The 22,944-nt window shown below is 46.5% G+C and overlaps 1 protein-coding gene across 3 annotated transcripts in view; it reads left to right on the top strand.

Annotated features, from left to right (window-relative positions):
• The window catches only part of PSME4 (proteasome activator subunit 4), a 3,386,216-nt gene that overhangs the window by 1,115,664 nt on the left and 2,247,608 nt on the right, over positions 1 to 22,944 (top strand). For all 3 annotated transcript variants that reach the window (XM_069608231.1, XM_069608232.1, XM_069608230.1), the window contains one exon: positions 22,205 to 22,303. In XM_069608231.1, the coding sequence (XP_069464332.1) occupies positions 22,205 to 22,303 (99 nt within the window). The remainder of the gene's footprint in view (positions 1 to 22,204; positions 22,304 to 22,944) is intronic.

Raw genomic sequence — 22,944 nt, 5'->3', positions numbered from 1 at the left:
TGCGATAAAAGGCAAGGAGTGAGGGAGGCTTCACATCATGAGCATAGAAGGAGGGGGTGGGCATCCTGTTGGGGAAGTCTTTCCAGATGATGGTGGTCCAGGTCAAGAGAGGGATTGGGGGAAGATTCCTGGGGGTGAAAGGGCTCCACAAGGGGCTTACGGTCACTTTGGCCACTTTGTATGATATGATCTGATACAGCATTTATAACGCGCCTATACACAAGTGTTTCAAGGTGCGATGCGGCAAGGGAGGGGGAACAAAGCGAAGACAGAGACAGCCATCCTACTAGACCAAGTGTCATTCAGATCACGCAAGTGCAGGGGAATGGGGAGAGGAAAAGTGCAGAGTGGGAGGGGACAAGACAGTACATGGGGTAATAGAAGAAATAAAACAATAAGAGCAGTAGGGCCAGCTGGTGGCAAGTGCAGGGGTAAGTGCAGACATCAGGTGTCAAGTGCTGGGGGGGACTGCAGGGATACAGAAAAATGTTCCCAATTGCGGGGGTTGCCAGGGAGGCAGTGCAGGTGCGTAACTGGCAGGGGAGGGGACCTGGGCCCAAGATCAGAGGGTGGCCAGGTAACCAGTACAGTTTCAGCCAGGAATTCAGCAGGGAAGTGGAGGAGAGAAAGCAGAAGCAAAGACGAAAGTTTTGAGGCGCTTACGGAACCAGAGATGGTTCTCCTTAAGTTTCAGGGAGGCTGTTCCAGAGGGAGACCCCAGCCAAAGAAAGGAATCTACCACCAACTTGTTGCTTGGAGAAGTGACTGACCCTGAGGGAGTTGGAGGTTGGATGAGCAAAGAGCTCGAGAGGGAAGATATTTAGGAAGAGAGAGTTGGAGGTATTGCGGCCTCAGGCCCCAGAAGGCCTTGTGGACAATGCAGAGGGTTTTGAACTTAATCCTCACAGCAAGTGGGAGTCAGTGCAGAAATGTCAGGCCTACGATCCCTTTGCTTGAGGCCAAGGACGAGTCTCGAAGTCCTGTTCTGGATGAGTTGCAGGAGACGGAGAGTAGTAGCAGGCAGATTAATAAAGAGACTGTTGCAATAGTCCAGCCTAGAGAGAACCAGAGCTCTGGAGACCGTGAGCTTCTGGGTGAAGGAGAGGAAAGAATACCTCTGAAAAGGTGCAGCTATTAGTTCGACTTCTTAGAGACGTCAGAGATGTGAGGAGAGAAGTAGAGTGTTGAGTCGAAGATGACCCTGAGGTTTTTAGCCTCGCGGGTGGGAGCATTAAGAGGGCCAAGAGAGGCCGGCCAGCGTGTGACAGGAAAGGTGGGAGCGGGTGTGCCGATGAGGAGAATCTCAGTCTTACTGGTATTAAGGCTGAGATCATAGGCGGCACACCATTCCTGGATAGCAGACATACCGTCCGAGATGAGCGGCTAAGAGGTGGCAGAAGGTAGCCTGAAAATGAGCTGAGTGTCATCCGCATAGCACTGAAAGTTAGGGCAGAGACCTGCAATGCGGTGGGTAAGAAGTTCCAGGTATTGGTTGAACAGCCAGGGAGAGAGGTTAGCCCCCTGGCTCGGATAAGTTTCCTGTGACAGATGTTCACCCTATTAGAGAGTTGATCTGAGGGGGCTACTCTTTTTGTGGGCGAGGAGGAAATTTTAATATAATAGCGAATCCAGCCCTGGACTGGTGGTTGGCGAAGGGGGACGGATTGAAGGTTAATAAGGACAATAGCGACTTTGGGAATCTCTTAGCAGACCACTTTTGGACAGATGTATAGTGATATCACTTCTCTAGCTCTGTGGGATATACGTTATTTTCTCGGCCACTCACCAGACGTATCCAAAGATTGACCTCCTACTGGTTCCGCAGGGACAAATAGCTGGCATAGTGGCACCCAGGGTGGAGTTGATCACGTGGTCTGATCATGAACTTGTCGTGTCAGACTGGAGAGTGGGGGAACCCCGCAGGCAAGGATTCAGGTGGAGGTGTAATTTTATTTTATTTTTTTAATTGATTTAACTGTTTTTATCAGTTTTTACATAGAGTAGGATCACTGTTCCTGGAGTGATTATTTCTTAGTCATGGTTTGCTTCATGTTACTTCAATTAGCTTTTTGCTTTCAGGTCATTTCTCCAATGGTTAAGTATATGTTCTGAAGGAACTGGCCAACCGCAGTGACTACTTTAGTGCCTCCACATGACATCCGGATGTTCCACCAGCGTTCCTCTTCCATGCACCTTCTGTTTTTGAGCAGGTGACCCATGTGGATCATTCTCTTTGTGGACAGACCAGGGCAGGACAATAAAAGATGCCTCAGGGTTTCAACAGTGTCCGATGTATTGCAAAATTGGCAAATTTTGTTTGTGACAATGCTTCTGATTGACAGGATTTCTTTGGTATTTAGGAGATTAAGTATTGACCTTAAGTATGTGTTTCTGATTTGTTTGATCTGGCCTTTTAGCAGGTAGCTCATCGGCTCGTTGTGTTTTTGGTTGTTGGTTGGTAAGTCGAGAGTTTATTTATTTTTTGTGGCATCTTCTAGTGTTATGATCCAGTCCATTTGTTGAAATTATTTTGATGTTTTGTTTGGATTGGATTCCAATTCCTCCCAAGAGCTTCCTATTTCTTCAAGGAGCCGCGAGTTTCTTTGATCTCACGCAGAAAGGATTTTGTTTGAGCCTTTGTTTAGCTCTTCTTGGATTATCCTGAAGATCTTTTGTGTGGAGAGCCTTATTTTCCTGTGGAGCATCAAGGTGTTCAAGTCCACTCTCCCCCTTAATGATAGCACATTGATTTCTCTGCGTATAGACGCCATCAGTGTTGATTGCGGAAGCATCAGTATTTTCCTCCAGAATATGCCTTCTAGTTTTGCCCAGATACTCTGGGGTATCGGAGGCATCGCTTCAGCTCCATAGATGATGGCTGGTACTGCTTTTGCTGTGTAAAAGTTTAGTGCTGGCTTCAGAGTGAATCTCCCAAATTTTTTGTCCATTATTCGTGCTTGGGTTGGCATAATTTTGGTCTTGTCAATCATGGTTTCCTGCATTGGGAGTTCAAAGCGATTTGTTAATTGTGACTCCCAAATATCTGAAGGCCTTTATTTTTTCCAGTCATTCTCCTGCTAAGGACCATTTCGATTTTTCTCTCCGGGCAGTTGTTTTTTCGAGTGTCATCACTTTTGTTTTTGATGAATTGAGTTTCAAGTCATTAGTCAAGAGGAGGTGTAATGACACGCTTTTGAGAGACCGGTATTCAAGGACTTCTTGGACAAGGAGATGGACGCGTTCTTTGAGGCGAATGACAATAGGGAGGTGTCCAGGACCATAATGTGGGACGCAGCGAAGGCTGCGATTCGGCGGTTGCTTATAGCGGGGGGGGGCCAGGAAGAAGAGGGAACAGGGCTCGGTAGAAGGTAGGCTAAGGGAGGAATTGAAGGGCCTGATATTTCGGCTCATGAAGAAAGGTTCCAACCACGGGGAGCTCCTAGCAGAGATGAGGGAAAAGAGGAAGGAGCTTCACCCAGTCTTAATAGGGGAGGTGGTTAAAAAATAAATGAGGCATGCCATGCAGAACTATTACGAAACGGGAGACTCTGCGGGTAGTCTACGTGTGAATAGTGTGCGGGGAAGTCGGGTGGAGAGAAGAGGCGACAATTTCCGGGGGCTGGATGGGGCACTGGTTGATAGGGGAGACGATATCCCAGCACAGTTTGCAACCTATTGCGGCCAGCTGTATGCCCACCTGGCCACAACGTTGAGGGATGAGATACATAGATATCTAGGTAACCTGTCCCTCCTGCGACTTACGGAACTGGAGGCAGCGGCAGTGGAGGCAGAGATCAAGGGTGAGGAGGTAGCGCCAGTGATAGGGCAGTTGGACTGGTAAGGCCCTTGGGGGATGGGTTCAATGTAGACTTCTACAAACAGTACCAAACCCGGCTGAAGGAACCCCTAGCTAAGCTCTTTAATTCATTAACTGGAGAGTATGCACTACAACTGTCGTTCTTGCATGCGTTACCGGTCATCCCTAACCGGGGAAGGGCCATACGTACTGCACCTCGTACAGGCCCATGTAGATGCAAAAAATGATTTTTGCTAGGATACTCGCTTCTAGGTTTAATCTCCACCTACCTAGGCTGATCCACCCGGACCATACTAGGTTTATCTTGCAGATGCAAGGGTCCGACAATTTGCATAGGACTTTGCACTTTCTTAGTGCCCCCATGGTGAAAAGGGAGGAAGCCCTACTCCTTGTCCTAGATGTCGAGAATGCTTATCAGGTGAGTTGGGCTTCCCTCGGCAGAGTCCTCTCGGCTATAGGGATGGGCCCCAGGTGGATGGGTTGGGTATCTGCATTATACTCCAATCATCAGGCCAAAGTAATGGTCAATGGCTGCGAGTCTCTGGGGTTCCCACTAAAAAGGGGTATGAGACAGGGTTGCCCGCTTTTTCCTCTTCTGTACACGCTAGTTATGGAACCTTGAGCCATAGAAGTGAGAAAAGAGGCAGAAATCATGCTAGGGGTGGCGGAATAGAAGCTCAGTCTCTTCGCGGATGACACCCTACTTTATATCACCAATCCTGCATGGTTGGTGCCACGTCTGCCGGAGAGACTGGTTCGGTGTGGTGAGCTCTCAGGCTTAAAAAATCAACTTGGAGAAATCGGTAGCCTTTCTCGATGGAGAAATTGCAAGCGCTGACAGAGGCTTCATAGAAACGCTCCCCCTTTTGGGTGCAGGAAGAGGGATTTTGCTTTCTGGGGGTGGAAGTTTTGTGCAAATATGGGGGATCTCTTTGCATATACTACCTTCCACTCTGAGCAGCAGTGAAGGATAATTTGAGTAGATGGACCCGGATAAGGCTCGCGTGGATGGCACAACTGAATTGTATTAAGATGGTTGTCTTGCCAAAGTTTCTGTTCCTCTCTCATATGCTCCCAGTGATGGTCTTGTTTGCTTTTTTGGAGGAGCTGAAGGGTGGTCTACTAATATTTCCTTGGCCCGAGAGGAAACATTAGATGGCTTACAGCTCTGACACTCCCAAGGGTGGAGTGTGAAGGTAGGTCTTCCCGACCCGAAAATCTAGTATAGAGCGGCCCTGCTCTGGATATTGGTTGACCATCTGGACTGGACCCCCTATCTAGTAAGCAATGGGTCCACATGGATATCGCAGTCCTGGCACCATTTCTGTTGGGGGAGTGGTTCTGGGTTCCTCTGTCCCAGATTCCGGGGAGAGTGGTTGAGCACCCCATGTTGGACGTTTTCTGGTCCATTTGGGTGGAGGAAAGTGATATGCGATGGCTCTCCATGTGGCTGCCTCCTCCCCTCTGTGAGATGGAGTGGCTGAACTACTACAGTTGCAAAATTGGTATGAGGCGGGACTGAGCAGGGCGGGCCAAATGTGGATTGAGTGGAATTTTGGTAAGCTGTCAGTGTTTTGCTACCTCCAGTTGAAGGGTGTGTTGACAGACCGGAAATGGGAGGGAGAATCTACGTAGAGGACTGACAGAATTTGAGCAGCTGCTGATAAACAGCGTGGGGACCAGGGGGAGGATTGCAAGGCTGTACAAGGCCATTCTGTTGGCAGAACCTAGGGACCCCCTGCCTGCCAGGGTGAAGTGGGGAAAAGACCTTGGAAGGGAAATCAATGATAGGCTCTGGGTGCAGATGTGTAGACAGGTTTCTCAATCTATGGTTTATCTCCAGTATAAGATGCAGGCCATAAAACTGCTTCATCGATGGCAGTACCCACGGCTATGTTGTTCAAGATGTACAAGGTGTATGACTCAGTGTTGAAAGTGTTGCAGGGTTGGGGGTGATTGTCATGTATGTTGGGGGTGCTCTAGAGTACAGCAATATTGGAAGCATGTCCTCTCTTGGATCAAAGGAATTGATGGGATTCCCAGAGAGGCCTTGCCATGGATGCTTTTGTTTGGGTTGAGAGTGGAGGAGAGGAGATTGTGGAGGAGGGGCAATGGTGCAGGTGGTGTTGGTGACCGCCAGAAGTTATCTGGCTCAATTCTGGGAATGAAGACTTACCCACGGAAAGAGACTGGCTGGCTAAACTTTGCGCCATATGCAATATTTCTCTCCCATCGCCTAGAGGAATCGAGATCGAACAATGAAAGTGCTTGGCTACCCTTCTTCAAGAAATATGGCTAATAATTGGACCTGAAGGTGGTGGTTCAATAAGCTGTAGGGTTTCCCGCCAGACAATGTGCCGACAAGGTTTTGAACTAAGCTGTACAGGGTTCGGGGAGTGGGCTGGGGGGGCCACGGTTGGGGGGAGGAGGGGTAGTGGTTGCAGGATTTAGTGACTAGGTTCACTCATGTTAAATGCTGAGGACTGAGAATGGTATGATTTGTTTCCTTGTTTGAAAATGACAATAACATTACGTTTTGAAAAAGTCTCAATGTGAATCGATTGGCCTTCCTCTTCCCTAGCTCCTCTATTTTAAATATGCAAGTACCATCTAAAATCATTGGCTTTAATCTCTCGAAGTCTCCAGACCTAGAAAAAATTGCGACTGATTTCTACGATTAGTTTGATGAACATGATAACTAATGGGTCTGACAATTCTGCTACATCTAAAATGTCAAGTTCTGTCTTAATAATTCTTAATGCAGTTCTTACTCTATGGCACACTCCCACAAGCTACCCACCTCTACACACCAAAGAGGGGTCAGACTGTGTGTTCAATGTAGATCTACTTTGCATAATCAGCAGATACATAGGGTCAGTATGACTTAAAAACCGATTTTTATTCAAAAGCAAACATTTTTAAAAACCGCACATGGCGGAATATACTGTATAATACAGAGAACTAATGTTTGTGACATACACATCAAACAAATAACGAACAAAATGTTCCAATTTTACATACATTCATGATATGTAATTTTATTTTAGGTGCTGTTAGTAACACGTGAGATAGCTGTTTACAATGTAAATTAAAACAGCAGTCTGCTGTTGGTGTCACCACATAATGTGTTTCTGGGATAAAGGGGGAAAAGTATTAACATATAATTTCCATCAATAACATATCAAAACGAGCAGGGAGGCAGAGTTTCGGCGTTGGGTATCATTGGCAAAGAGGAAGTATAAGAATTATAATGAGACAATAGTCCTGAGGGCTGTGTTGTACAGGGAAGGGAAATGGACAACAATGGTGTTATTGGAGTCTCCCGCTGATCGATTTAAACTGGTGTAACATTCTGTGGTTAGCTACAATGAGTCTGGTTTTCCTCCTTATTATAGTTTGACATCACTACTATGTGGTGGATTTTCTGTTATATAACTATTTAAAAAATATTGTATCTGGTCATTTAGTTCCTTGTGCAACCTACTCAAGCACCCCTATTCTCACTTCTTCCTCACACAGGGTTATGCTCATTGGAGCTGAATGCAATCCCTTTTCTTACAGAGGCTTGGTCACAAATAACTTGATTACCTATTTGGGAATCAGATACCAAAGGGGACCCAGTGTTCAACTTTTTTGGGGGCGCTCTATACTAGATTGTTATGTACACAAGTTGAAATATTACTCTCTCCATCCAACGTACCACTCCATACACATATCTGAAACACCAATGTTTTTTCAAGGCCTTTCTAGGGCATTTTCAGTAACCTGCTGGTATAGATGTGACTGGCCGAAGTGGAATGGTAATATATTGTTTTTGCATCACCAGGTCTACCATTTTCCCCCCACACACAAATTAGCATGCGATCAGTGAATTTAGCTGAATGACAGGACTTATTGGTTAGAATTGCCCTTTGTGTCCTGTATCGGCTGTTGGAAAACTGTGTACTGCAGATTTACTTGAGCGTTCCAATATTTTAAATTTTTTAAACAAGTGGTGGAAATGAGATTTCCTTTTTCAAAAAACTTTATTTAACACATTGTGAGAGGCAGCAAGTGAAAATACATGACATCTACAAATCAATTCAACAGCAGCAGGTGATAATTCCATCATAATGGCAAACTTGGTCATGGAGAATACATTGCACAACTTTCACCTCCCCAACCCTACCCATTGGACATAGCCGGATATTATTTAAAAATCCAAACAATACTACAGCAGCGAGAAGTGCCATATCAGAGGAGACTTGACAACCACCGCATGATAGTTCTCTGCAAAGTCAATAAATGGCTTCCAAACAGTGACATATTTAGTGTCTCGCCCTTCACATATCGCAGTAATCTTGTCTGCAACTAGGGTGTCCCATAGTTTGACCCACCACATTTGGGTTATCGGACCCTCAGCCAATTTCCAATTCCGGCAGATAGTCTGCTTTGCAGCTAAAAAGGTGATGCCCAATGAAGGCAGGCCCGTAAGAGAGAAGGACCCAGTCCTCAAATCCCCTAGTATTACAACACATGGTTCCATGGGGAGCGATAGCCCTGTGATATGTTTGATTTTGGAGAGCACCTCCTTCCATAAAAGATTCACTTTACCACACAGCCATACCATGTGAAAGAGAGAGCCTACCGGGCCACAACCCTGCCAACAAGAAACTGAGTAGTCAGGTGATATATGATGCAACCTTTCCGGGGTGAGGTACCACCTATAACAGAATTTATAGGAACACTCCCGGTCTGTAACACATCCGAAGAACTTAAGCATCCTACCCCATATTCTCAGCCACACCTCATCCTCTATAGTCTCGCCCAGGTTGTCTGCCCACTTTGTCATGTATGGTAGTCGCACTGTCGGAGCCCCAGTATCCAACATGTTATATTGTTTCGAAACTCTGCCCCGCGCCATGCCCCCTTGTAGTGTCAGTTCGAGAGCATTAGCTGTATAGTAGCTCCCTTTTTTGTGGTTGGATATGAGACCCAGTGCCACAGCTGGGCATAGCGAAACTGCTCTGTTTTCAGTAGTGTAAAGGTGAACTTGCACTCTTGAAAGGTCATGGGACTGTTTTCCTTGTATAGTTGGTACAGTGAAGTCAGATCCCCCCCCCCCCCCCATCAACCTCCTCCCGAAACTCCCACGGTCACATCCAGGCCAGAAACTTGGGTTATTCCAAACAGGCATGAGAGGACCCAACCCATAGTCGTCCCCATCTATACTCTGCTCTTTCGATATAATAGTGTGCATTTAGTTGTGGCCAATAATGAGAACACCCCATTCTGTCCCAAGGAGCCCCTATCAACATAGGGTAGTTGGTGGAGATCTACAGCTGATTTTTGAGCTGTTCGATTGCCTTCCTTTTCGGCTGCAATGTGGCATCCCTGCAGGTGACCACATGATAAAACTGAGCGGCTAAGTTATAGCGTAAGACATCAAGAACCCCCACCCCAGTGGCCTCAGGAGCACCCTCCTAGCGATCCTACCCTGCTTATTCCCCCAAATTAATTAAAAAATCTTACCCTGAAGCGTACGCAAATCTGTATCAGGGGCCCTTGTCGGGAGCGCTGTACAAAGATACAGGAGGCGTAGCATGTGGTTCATCTCAACCGCTGCAATGTGGCCAAACCAGGAGTTCTCGTGCCGGCCCCATCTAATTAGGTCCTCAGACAGCTCCTGGAAAAGCGGTGGAAAGTTAGATCTATAGATCTCAGCAATATGGCTAGGAATACGCACTCCCAGATAGGGGATAGACTCTCGTGTCCACTGTACCGGGGCAAGACCATAGATCTCATTCCTATCCCGAGGCCTCAGGGAAACATCCAGCCCATGTGAGACCAGACCAAATTCCTCCAATTCATGCAACACCGTGGACAATGACTCCCAGCGGTTACTCAGGTTGAGCAGCACATCGTCTGCGTAGAGGGAAACCTTATAGTCCACCCCCGACCCAAATGCCTTCTATAGCTCTATTCGCTCTGATCCTACTGGCAAGAGGCTCTATAGTCGGGGGTGGTGGTGGGGAAATCAGTGGAGAAAGCAGACAACCCTGTCTCGCCCCCCCTGGTGATGGAGAAGCTTGATGATTGCACCCCATTGACTCTGAAAGAGGCACATGGCTACAGCGCTTTTGGCAGAAGTATAAGGTCTAATCTAGAGAATGAAAGGTGAAATCCCTCTCCTCCAAATGTCAACCAGTCCCACTTCCTACAGAAACAGCCCACATGCATTTGCATGCCTGAAATCAAGCTTGGTGGAAGGGGGAGTCTTAACAACCAAGGGGTTGGGCACCAAATTGAAATCCTCACCAATCAAGAATTTTCCATCGGTGAAAGGAAGCACCTGAAGAAGGAAGGTCTCCAAGAAATACTTCTGGGCCACATTTGGAACATGCAGTGACACTAGCGTAAATGGACGCTCCCACAGCAGGCATTTGATGCAGAGGGTAATGCCCCTGCAGATCTCGAAGGGTCTTGGCTTTAGAGATTGGGATCGGCTCTCCCACCAAGATAGCCACACCCCGCTTCTCAGCCCCCTGCCCCCTCTCTCTGAGGCAATAAACTGTAGTGGAAATGCTTTTGACTTCTTAAGTTTCTCATCCCGCTCAAGCAAATGAGTTTCTTGTAAGTACATTAACAATGTGCCAATCGAAATTAAATCCTCATTTTCCCTTTCACCCACAACAGTAGCTGACATTTCCATGGATATCAGGTTGTCCAATTCCCACAACCACCATTCGAATCACCTGCGGTATGGTGCCATAATGCAAGTGCCCCTCCCACAACAGCCATTTATAAACAAACCTCCCACACACCCAAACCAACCATAAACCATGCTCAGCCTTGAGTAAATTCCAAACATCTGGAAACCATCAGGGAACCCGACTTGGAAGGCAACAAAGATCACATCCCCCATAGTAACCCTCTCCCGGCCTGTCCCCCTCACCCAGGAACTTTTCTTAGAACCATAATTTCTTAGCTCCCCTGCACAGTACTAATGACTCCGTAACCAGAGAGGCATCCCAGTCACCCGCAATCCCTCATTTTAATCCGCAGGCCATTCAGGTCCTTCTAGTTGGGCCCTTTGTCTTCCTCCCTCTACCCTTCTTCTGCCATTTTTGCGATAGCTCTAGGCCACAATTCTGGCTCAGCTTCTGCTGAGCCTCCCTACCCCCTAACCCCCTGTCCGATCTGGGTTCAGCAGGCTCTCTGCATCTGTTGCAGCATGCAAGACCCAGCACTTTCCCTGACAAGGAAAGTGGAGTACAGTTGGAAAATCCTTCTATAAGACAACTCCTTAGTGTGTAGCCACTCAGTCCTTGGCCTCAGTGCCTTCCGCTTTGCCAGAGTTGTTGATGCCAAGTCCAGATACAGTGAGAGTGACATAATGCGAAACGAGATATTCGATAGGGGTCTGGCCACAGTCATTGTTCGCTCCTTTAGTTTCAAAAAGTTGAAACAGCACATCCACGGCTCTGTCTTGGGGCAAGGTGGCCCTGGTCCTAACACGATGCGTCCTTCCCAGTACAAGACATAAATTAGTTTTCACAAATTGATTAGCAGAGATTGCTAATTAAAACATTTTTGATTAGCAAACAAACCCATTTGATTAGCAATTTTGTATTAATATTGTTAATGTCACTAGACGTTATTTGTAGCCAAGGCATGAAACGATCAACAATACAGCAGTTTTGCGTACCGCTGAAATAAGACATTAGTTGGGAGTCAGGCCCTGCAAATTAATTAAAATTCCGCTATACCTGCAGGTTGGGTAACTTCATTTTCCTATTCAACCTAAGGGAAATGCACTCAACCCATAGCAATGGAGGACAACAAATAAAAAATGTGATTTGTGTAGAATGGTCCATGTCACTACAAACCTGCTTTGTTTGGCACACTGCTGCCACCTAGAGGCCAGCCATGAACCATGAAACCTTTGTTTGACATTTGCTCCATACAAAGTAAATGTTACATAAGTTTAAAACATCTCTTGAAAATGCTACTGGCACGTCCTAAAGTTTACTCGACTATATGAGTGGGCGAAAAGACTTTGCGAGCCACAGCCGAGTGTCTATAAAATGTAAAAGGTTAGCTGCATGAATGGACAGAAATAGATACGCTAAAAAGGCTCTGAAAACAGTTTGGGCAGCTGTCTCTTGCAGGTGGTAATATATAATGCAATCATAATCATAAAGCAAAGTTAGCTCTGGAGGCTAACTACAGTGTTTGGTTTTTCAATAGACCAGTAGATGTACCGATTGGATGGAATTATTGATCACTACTTTTCTTAAGCATCTAGTTTGCTTTGTGTATTCGTTATTTAAGAGGAAAGAAAGAGACTAAGCAGAGTGGATTGCTAGCAGGCAGATAACTGGGCAATCTAGATGGAATATTGTATTTTGTGCCCATCTCAATTTCAGGGTACCTGGTATAAAGCAACTGTGTGATGATACAGAATGTCAAGGCGTATGGGTACGCTCATGGGTTGAGCACCAGCTGCAAGATGTATGCAACCTACATGTTACAGAACTAGGTTTTCCATCAAACGCAATTTATTTGATCATGTGATCATGTCCATTTTCTAAGTGTTCACTCAGCAATATGATGCATCCTCCCCAACAAAATGAAATATAGTTGACACAATAACATTTAGATACACTAACCTAAACTTTGGAGATGATGCAGTGCTTAACAGTATAAATACTCTAATCATGCATTATGTAACAACCTACATTTTAGAAATGGAATTGCATGACTCTTCTAAAAAAAAAATATATATATATATATATAGTTGACACATGCTAGTCTTTACCAGACAGCATATAGAATGCATAATAAAAGTAGCATCCCGATGTCTGGTTCGCAATTATTTAAAAAAGAAATTCTTGCCCATCACTCCCACACATGGCTTTGGCACTTAAGAGTGGAGGAGATGAATACTGCTGCACTTTCTCTCCATTAGGACTTGAAGTGAACAGGGAAAAGAGGGGGGCAAGAGCACAGAGGGCAAGAGAGATATGCATGGTGAGCTGTACTTTCATCAAAGAGGTCAACTTAAATAGCTATCTTTGCTACACAAATGTCCATCTGATTAGCAAACTGACAGAATTGCATAGCAAATTCCTATGCGACCCTGATTATTTTATGCCTTGCAGTACGGTCTTAGCTTCCTCAGGCAGTTCAAGTATAGACCGTAAGAGGACTGCCACGAAAGAAGGCAGTTCATCATCCCGCACCGCTGATGAAATGCCCTGAGTCCGAATGTTATTTCTTTGGGACTGTTTCTCCCCATCCTCCTGCTTGTCCTCTAAGGCCTCGCATAGGGCCTCAAGTTGGTAAGAGCACTCACCCACCTCATAGGACTGGTGGCAAAGTGTGTCTTCCACTTCTGACGCCCTATCCTCTGCTTCTGAAACCCTTTTATCGAACGTAAGAATCTTGTGCTTTTATGGGTTTCTTTACGAATTTCAGCAAGTAGTACCTATAGGTCGGACTTGGTGGACATCTGCGCGAACATGGGCGAGAGTGGATCGGCTGTGTGCACCTGTGCCGTCACCACTTCAGGACACTTACACTTGTCTGTGGGCTGTAGCATTGTGGAGATGTTCCCCTGCTTTAGGTGTTTTCAACATAATGGACATAGAAGGGGGTCGCAGTCCAGCTCACCACCTGGGGGATGGACGCCCAGGCACCAGGTGGGGACCCCACCCAATCTAGCACTATTCCAAACTGACCAAATTTCACTACAGGCACAGGATGGAGCTCTCAAGACACAAGGAAATGGGGCTTTCTGGGTGCAAGTTCACCTTTTATCCACCTCACACCTCTCCAAAATGATGCTAGATCGACAAGCGCAGTAAGCAATCTGAAGCCATTAGCCCCTGTGCCCCTCTCAGACCGGAGCCCCAGTGGGCAATGTTTTGCAGGCGGAGACACTCTGCAGACAAGGAGGGCAGGACGTTGCTCACACAGGGAGCCCCTATATGCTCTTGTGATGGTATTGCGCACCCATAAGGAGAAAGCACCAAGATGGAAATTCAGAGGCCGCATAGGATTCAGTGGCACGAAGGCAACGCTAGATGCAGGGTTGGCACTCAGCCAGGCAATGGGAGAACACTGTATTCCATACCCCTGGTGAGGGGGTCCTCAGATATAGATGCCATGGACCCAGTGCTGTAACATATCAAGGTGCTGGCTGCCAAGGTTCCTCTTCCTTACGGGTCCCTGCAGAAAAACAGTTCAGGCCTTGACCTCACCAGCTGGAAGGCAGCCCCCCACCACACTTTTCAGTACAAATGCTTGGGGCGACAAGAGGGGAGCCAGACAACCGGCAGTCCCCACCGGGTGAAGCATGCAGCCCCAGCCACTTCAGGATTCATGGATGCGAAGCACCCCCTCCTTCTATCCCGGGCGCTTTGCTGCTGGAATGATCACATTGAGAAGCCGCGCGCCGCCCGCCACTCACTCCCTGGCTCCGCGCTGCTCCCCGGGATGTCAGGATATGACTACCGCATTGGCCCGGTTCACTCCATGTAACTAGCGATCCAGGGGTCTTCCGCAGTTTAGCAACAGTTTTCCAGAGGCTGCATGCACCGCAGACCGCCTCCAGAATCAGCCCCGGGCATCACGGGCTATACTGTACATTCCCCGCCGGATGGCATATTCTGGGGACTGCAGTACACAGCAACGGGGCTCCAGCACCGACCATTCGCTGGAGCCGTATAACACTCCTGCCGTGCACTCTTTCACCATTCGGGCCAGGCCGGGGTTTCCGTGAAGTGGGCCAAACACCATCAGGCCCAATCCTCAGGGTGCCATCATTCCCAGGATTTGGCGGACTGCACAGCTGTGGCCCTAGATGTTAGGGGACTCAATAGTGCATTTTGCACCGAGTTAGGGTAGCAGAAGAGGGACACAGTGTTTCTCGCCTTCACTCTGCCGGAGACTCACAGGCAGGCATCTTTCCAATGGCATGCCTAGCCAAAAGGAGATCTTTATACTTTGTCAGTCTTAGTTTTTTTGGGGTGTTTAGAGTGCAAGATGCAAGGGTCAAAGCACTTCACCTAGTGCCCAAAAACAGTACGATTTATGATCTGGTTGGGCAACACACAGCTCTAGCCATGACTACCTTAGAGAATATTGTGGTATAATGTATTAATTTAATTCTGTTGGTTCTTAGATAAAGTTCACATTCATCCAACATTTTGTGGTTGATCATACATATTTCATTGCATTGTGTTTAACAACATAGTGCAGACGTGTTTCATGCTTTGTTGTGTTTTACAAAGTAATTGATAAGTCTGTATGTCGTGTGAAGAAGAAACACCAATCAGGTTGGTGAGGGCATTTTGTGTTCTCTCAAAAGTGTCCAATGGGGTGAGCATTCAGTCCTAAAGGAGGTCAACTCCTTTGGGACTGGTGCTCCCAAAGTATTTACCATTGTACACTTCAAAGTTTATAATAGGGGCGTGGCTAGCTAGCCATGTAAGAGGTTGGGCTGCTCTGGAGCTCCCACGGATCCGTTCATTATCCTGTTGATGCCCGCTGCCTAACCTAAGGAAAATGCACTTCCAATACAGGCGAATTGATGGGAAAGTAAGCTGCATGTAACGTGATGTCCTGGAGCCAGAAATAGGCTGTACCGAGGAAGCTGTGCGAGTTAGTCGGAGCGAAATGTTACAAAAAGCAGTGAATCAAAATGGCCACCCTGGAGAACAAAGGGCTCAAGCACGCGAGGACAGATTTGCATAGGAGACTCAAACGACCGCTACTGGAAAGTACCTGATTGCAAGTTTGAGTGCTAGTCGAAGAAAGGGCAGGCTGACAATCGAAGTGTGTCAGCCCCGCATTCACACAGATCGACCTAGTGACTACGGCTCCAAGTAGGCAGAGAGATGGCATCCAAGCTGTCCAAGATGAAGGGGAAGCAGCCCACAATGGAGAACTTTACTAAAACTCCACAAATAATAAAGGGAGCCCGGAACAAAGAGAGGAGAGCTCAGGCGGAAGCATCACCAACACGTGGAGACCAACAGATCCTGGAGGCCATCGCAGACCTGACAGTGTCTTGGGAAACAAAACGAGAAGCGGCCATGACCACACTCTGTCTCGCTTGAGCCCAAAATTGATGCAGTACATATGGACGTTAACTTGTTGAGACAAGATGTAAGGTCAATAGGAAAAGGAAGTAAAATCAAACACGGCGGCCTGTGTGTCACATGCCTCAGAGATCCATGTACTGCGACAACAAGTGAGCAACTTGGAAAATAGAGCCGAGGAAGCCGAAGGACGCACACGAAGGAATAATATACGTATTGTGGGCCTCCCGGAGGGAGAGGAAGGATCAAACCCCACTGTGAGTACATTGAGACTATGCTGCTGCAGGAAATAGAAGGGGGGGCACTTACTCTAGGATTTGCGGTGGAGAGGGCACACAGAGCCCTTATGAGAAGCCCCCCCCACCACCCGAGTGCCCCTCCAAGACCGATCATAGCCAAGATATTGAATTAGCGCGATAGGGAAAATATTCTGGTACATTTCTGCAAAGGAGGCACAATACAAAGGTCATCTGCGTCTATCACCGCGTATCCAAATTATACACTCCAGGTGCAAAGACGGCGACTGAAATTTAGAACAGTGAAGAGGAGGCTTCGTGAAGCGGGCCACAAATACATGCTGATGTATCCAGCGAAACTGAAAGTGATCCACAGGAACCGAGCGATATTTTTGAGACCCCGTAGGATGTGATGGAGTGGCTGGATACACAGAACTGTCCAGGCGAGACAGATGCCTGAAAGGAAGGCGGAATGGAGAAATGAGGCACCGGCTCCAGAGACCGAGGTGCTGTATGTACTGAGACATTGGGACTTGATTATAGACCTGTGAAGTTAGATGAAGGCGGGCAGAACTTTATGGATGGACGGATCGGAAGATACGGAGGACCTGAACTCATAGCCCAGTAGATAGTTTAGTTGGGCTACCAGTAGCACGGTAACCCCCTGCTGGGCTCCTAGTACCGGGCTAGCCAGGGTAAGGCCAAATGTGGGATCGCCTGAGATCCAGAGATGGAGCTGGGCAACAGTTGGGGCAGGGGTGGGAGGGGAATTAGGGAGTTTATTGGGGAGTTTGTTAGGGAATGAGCATACACCCACGCATCACTGTACGTGACACAGTAGGTAAAAGAGGCTAGAGGTGGAACATGGTATGGCTGAAAATGGGGGACCTCAAGATAGTAACCTGGAATGTCAGTGGATTTAACAGCTATTTAAAAAGGAATAAGATAATGATGTACCTGAGGAGACAGAAAATAGATATTGCCTTATTACAGGAAACCCACCTAGCAAGGGACAAACGGGAGATGACACGAGGAAAATGGAAGGGAACCACCATCGGTGCAAAATATTCGTCATACCCTAGGGGGGTGACTACCTGGATCGCTCCACATGTACCTTTCCAACTAATACAGTCCACAGTGGCCACAGACCGGAGGATGTTCGCGATAAGGGGACTGACCTAAAATAAGGAAGTAAGCATCATTAACTCATACGCACCCAACCAAGATACTGTAGCATATTTCAAGACCCTATACGGTAATGTTAGCCCGTACCTGGGAGGGGTAGTTATATGGGGAGGTGATTTTAACTGCACGCTTGACTCAGTGATTGATAGATCGGATGATAAACTAAGTAAACTCGCCCCTGCTGCCAGAACTTTGAAGGCCCTGTTAGGGGAAATACAACTAGAAGACATTTGGAGGTTACACCTCCCGCAAGATAGACCTTACTCGCACTATGCGGCCCCACAAAACCTATACATGCGGCTGGATTACGTGTTTGTCTCTGCAGAGGTGTTTGGGGAAATGGTGCAGGCAGAATACAAAGCGAGGGTCCTCTCAGACCATTCGCCACAGGTGGTAACTTGGCAATATCTGCCCCCTAGACCGAGGATCCCCACATAGCGGCTTAGAGTTGAGGCATTGAACGATAGTGTTCAGAGAGGACTTAATGGAGGATATTATTGAATATTTTGAGGAAAACACTGTTAATGTACAATCGGCGGGTACCCTATGGGAGGCTTTCAAGGTGGTGGTGAGGGGGATCAGCCATATCACAATCTAAAGGGCTCCAAGGTGAGATATTCCGGGATCTACAGGAGGCAGAAAAGAAACTTGAAATAGCTATGAATAAGGGAGACTGCTCCCCAGAGGGGCGCCGAAGCCTTAAGTAAACTACAGCAAGAATGTGGGGGACACTGGGAGAGACTATGTAACCTAAACTATAAGAAATATACTGAAAGACAACACGCGGGTGGAGATAAGGCAGGGAGGCTGCTGGCATGGCTGTACAAAAAGGAAACGCCCAGATCAGTTATCAGAGTAATAGAAGGGGAGAATGGTCAAATGTTAGACACCCAAGAGGGAGTGAATGACTGGTTCCTTAAATATTACCAACAACTGTATCAAGACGTAGAAACGGGGGAAGGAACCGAGATTACGAAATATTGGAGGATATAGGCCTACTAAAGCTGAGTGCAGAAGAAATGGAGAATTTACATGCCCTGATTATGTTAGAGGAGCTGGAAGCGGTAGTTAAGCAACTACCTACTAGCAAGGCCCTGGAGACCGACGGACTGCCTAGCGAATTTTATAGAATGTATAGTACTTCCCCCAATGCTACATATGCTGAACAAGGCGTTGGAAGCTGGGAGGTTACCGGAATCCCTCAGAGAGGCTGTCATTATCCCACTCCTCAAGCCCAATCAACCAAGCACGGATTGTGGGTCATACAGACTGCTCTCCATGCTAAATCAGGATAGTAACATCCTTACGGCTGTACTGGCATCCAGATTGAGACAAGTCCTTGGCAAGCTCATCCACCCAGATCAAACCAGATACGTGCCTCATAGGAGCATATCTGACAACTTAAGAAGGCTTCACCATGTGATAGAACAAGCATAAAGTGATACGCAAGAAGCGGCTATAGCCTCGCTAGACGCAGTGATGGCCTTTGACTCTGTTCTTGGCTGCTGAAAGAAATACGGAATAGGGCCTGGGTACTTACGATGGACAAAATTGTTGTATAGCTCCCCACCAGTCAGAGTCAAGACGGGGGTGATTATTTCTAACAGATGGCCGCTGAGCAGGGGCACCAGACAGGGCTGCCCCTGGTCCCCGATGCTATACATCTTTGGGTTGGAACCCCTAGCGATATACCTGAGACAACAATACGAAACCGTGGGTATCCACACCAAGGGGGACCACATCTCATATCGCTGTATTCTGACGATATTCTGTTATACCTGAGGTATCCAGAGGAAAACCTACATTATATCCTCGAAGTAATGGAGCGATTTGCGTTGCTCTCAGGAATTGCAGTCAATCCCATGAAATCCAGCCTGTCTCCCCCCCCCCCCCCCCCCCCCTTGGCAGATACAAAGGGACTGTGCGCGAGGACCTACCAGTAATGCAGATACCTTGGGAAACCAGTACCTTTAGATACCTGGTTATTGATATATATCACAAGGTGAAAGATGAACACATACACAACATGGAGAGGGCAGTGGCGAACTTGGATAAGAGCATGAGATTCTGGGCGAAGCTCCCCCTGGCCATGGCAGGGAGGGTTGCGCTCTTGAAAATGGTAGTATTGCCCAGGCTATTACACTTCTTTGTTAATATCCACTATATGATACCCAAGCGATTCTTTGGTAAACTACAGAGCTTATGCAGAGGTTTCGTCTGGCATAACACCAGAAACAGGGTAGCCTTATGGAAATTGCAGAACACGTACGACAGAGGGGGTATCAAACTGCCCAACTTTGAGATCTACCATCTGGCTAGGCTAACCAATTACAGTATGCGGCTAAATGGCTGATGGAAGACCCCACAGCTGAGTCCAAATTGCTTTCGGTCTGAATGTGCTCTGTATTTCCTGAAAGAAATTATATGGGTGCCCAAAATAGTACTGAGCGGGTGATTGAGGTTGTTGGAACTGGGATGGAGGGTATGGCTTAAGGCCTGCCGGGCCATAGAGAACTTGACTTCGTGTTCCCTGCAGGTGCCGCTTGTGGCGCTAATGGGAGTAGATGAACAACTGCGAAAGACGATTCACAAGCACTGGGAACCGGTGAGCATCGCTACAGTAGGAGACCTATGGCAGGAGGGGAGGGTTATAAAATTTGATGAGCTGATAGCTGGAACCGGACTACACCGCGGGCAATACATTACCTACACCAGGGTGGTCCGACAGGTGAGAAAATCATGGCCTGATATGGTGCTGGAAGACCTGCCAGATGAAACTGTTGAAACAATGTATGATATCTCGGAGGGTGGCCCTGAGGTCCCCCAAATCTATGAACTCTTGATGTCCAAGGTGGGAAAGGAGGTAACGCAACTGAGGCTGGATTGGGAGGAGAAAGTAGGGGCACCCATGCATGACTGGCTGTGGGAGAGGGCCCAAAGATACCTCAAAAAGGTGTCCAGGAACGCGCGGTTGCAGCCGATCCAACTATATGTAACCCACAGGGCATATATGATCCCCCAGAGGATTGCCAGATTAAAAAACGCAGGAATACAAGCCTGCCCTAAATGCAGAGAGGGGGATGCTGGGATGATGCATATGTTGTGGGCATGCCTGGAGATCTGGAAATTCTGGAGCGAAATCACCCAAAGATAAGCCGAGAAAGGAATCCAGCTAGATGTGGAATCGGTGTGGGCTTGTATGGTGGGAGGCTTCACGAGACCTCGCAACCTGAGGCATGTAAGAAAACTCAAGGACCTGGCCTACATACAGGCGAAGCGCAGAACTGCCATGGGTTGGAAGGCGAGCCAAAGACCCAGAATAGAGGTGTGGTGGCGGGACCTCCTGAAATGGGCAGATGCAGAAACGGCGGTATGGTATGAGGCGACCAATTGGGGGGCGGAGGAAACGGAAACGCTGGTGGCTTGGAGACACTTAATAGCATCACTGCATGGTTCTACCCAGGATTGGCCAAATGAACAAGATTCTACCCAAGACACAGAGGAGAGTGAACCTCTAGAAGACACCATAGTAGAAGTGGGAGAGTAAGCTCAAGTTTGAGGGAGGGTGAGGGGAAGCAGTGGTAATTTGAGAAATTGTAACAAATGCTTGATATTTACGACATACACTGTTGGGTTGTGTTTATATGTTGATTGTTTATAAAATAATAAACATTAAAAAAAAAAAGTTTGTAATACAACCCACCCCACTCGATGGTTTTCGTCCGCACAATGTATGCAGATCTATTATTATGAAAATAATTAATACAAATAATAATAAATTAATCTGATAATAATTAGTTATTTATAACCAGCTTAATACCCAGATGTTTCTAAGTGCAGACCCGAGGATCGAACCTGTGTTGCCCCGCATCGTCTTGCTGCCAAGGCGAGCGCTTTGCCTCTGAGCTATCCTCCCGAGACACATTTCCTTGATTAGCTAATAAACGCAAGTCGGCATTGTTTTTAATCACGATGAAATAGACACCAGGACTTTTTTTAGGCTGACTTACAAAATGGGAACAAATGTACATTTGAAAGTACTCACTTTCAGACATGTTTTTCCAACTCTGTTCAACCATAGACAGAAAAGGTAATCTTAACATAGCAGACATTGGTCTCATTTATAGTACTATTTAAATGGATTCTTAATACATTTCAATAGAATTTCAACATGACTGAAATTATAATCATTATCATTAATCTGGCTATAACATCAAGAGACCCCACCATTTCTAAATATTGACCATTATTTCAATTTGTGACAGAATATCAACAGATCTGTCCCCTTAAAAATAGGTTCTCAAAGGGGAGGAAGAGATCAGTAATGCTTATAGGACGCTTATGGGACAAGAGACATGGAGAGCAGCTGGTTGCCGACACAAATTTATCATGGCCCAGTTGCCAATCTTATACACATATATTGATAGTTATTTTATAATCCTTCTAGTTTTAACAGATGGCTTCAGAAATCAACAATATATATTACAGAGAAAAAAAGATTTGCTTTTTCCTATGTAAAATGTCATATAACCATTGCTGTAGTGCCGGACTACAACTCAATAACATGTGCGTACGGTTGTAACTCAAAGTTAACTACATGAGTTAAAGAACCTGAAACCAACATGTGATGCATTTCCTGTACGACTATATGCACCAAAGTGAAGGAACATTTGTAATGCTGCCTGCTTGTACACAGTCCTTTCAATTGGAGTAAAACTTTAGTCAGAAATGTGTTCAAAAGTCAGTGAATTTTATTTGTTTATATTATATAATGTTGTTCTTCAAGTTAAATATACGTGAATATTTTATCCTAAAATGGGTTAATCAATTATTGGGTTGAAGCATGACTTCTAAAATGTTTGTGATCATTGCAATTGCAGGTTGCCTTGGAGAAAGTGTTTAACTTTGCTATTTCCAACATATTTGAAACAAGAGTTTCTGGAAAAATGGTTGCAGATATGTGTCGTGCCGCAGTAAAGGTGAGAAAAATATTCATTTATTCCATCTCAATTAAAATAGGCTTGCCCTTTTTCTCGATTTCTTTGTATAGCTTCACCACGTTATTCCCTTGGGTACTCGTACACACCGGTTATTAACTGACATTTCTTGCTCCACAATTATTAGTCCACTTCCTTGTAGATGTTTACATACTACATGCGCTATAGATTGCTGAATGTAAAGGTCAATTTATTTGTCGTAATTGGCTTGGACTAATTTACTGTGGTTATATCTTATAATACACCAAACCTCACTAAGTGGTTCTTTTCATATAGCTGAGATATTACAAGCAGTCTCTCCATATGTCGATTCAATGGATTTCCCAGAGTGTTCAACTTTAAGCTTGGCCGGAAGCAGCATAGCATAGTTAACCCCAAGGTCGCTGAGCCTCTTTTTCACTGCCAGAAAGGACCTCTGCTCCTGCTGCAAAGTGATCGAGAAAATCAGGGTATAGATGAATTCTGTTGGAACCTGGGCAATGATTGGGCGAGGGCGGGCTCCTGGTTTAGGCTTTGTGATCAGTGAATGATGAGAACACTCTATAGCGAACTGGGGGGACAGCTTGGGACCATCAAGTAGGGAAAGGAGAGTGTTTGTTTTCTACAATGTCTTCCATGGGGCC

This window comes from Ambystoma mexicanum, chromosome 4q (assembly GCF_040938575.1).
Source record: "Ambystoma mexicanum isolate Mex_15411 chromosome 4q, UKY_AmexF1_1, whole genome shotgun sequence".
In the NCBI taxonomy this organism is placed as follows: domain Eukaryota; kingdom Metazoa; phylum Chordata; class Amphibia; order Caudata; family Ambystomatidae; genus Ambystoma; species Ambystoma mexicanum.
The sequence above is the reverse complement of the archived record's forward strand: the minus strand, read 5'-3'. Positions and strand labels throughout refer to the sequence as shown.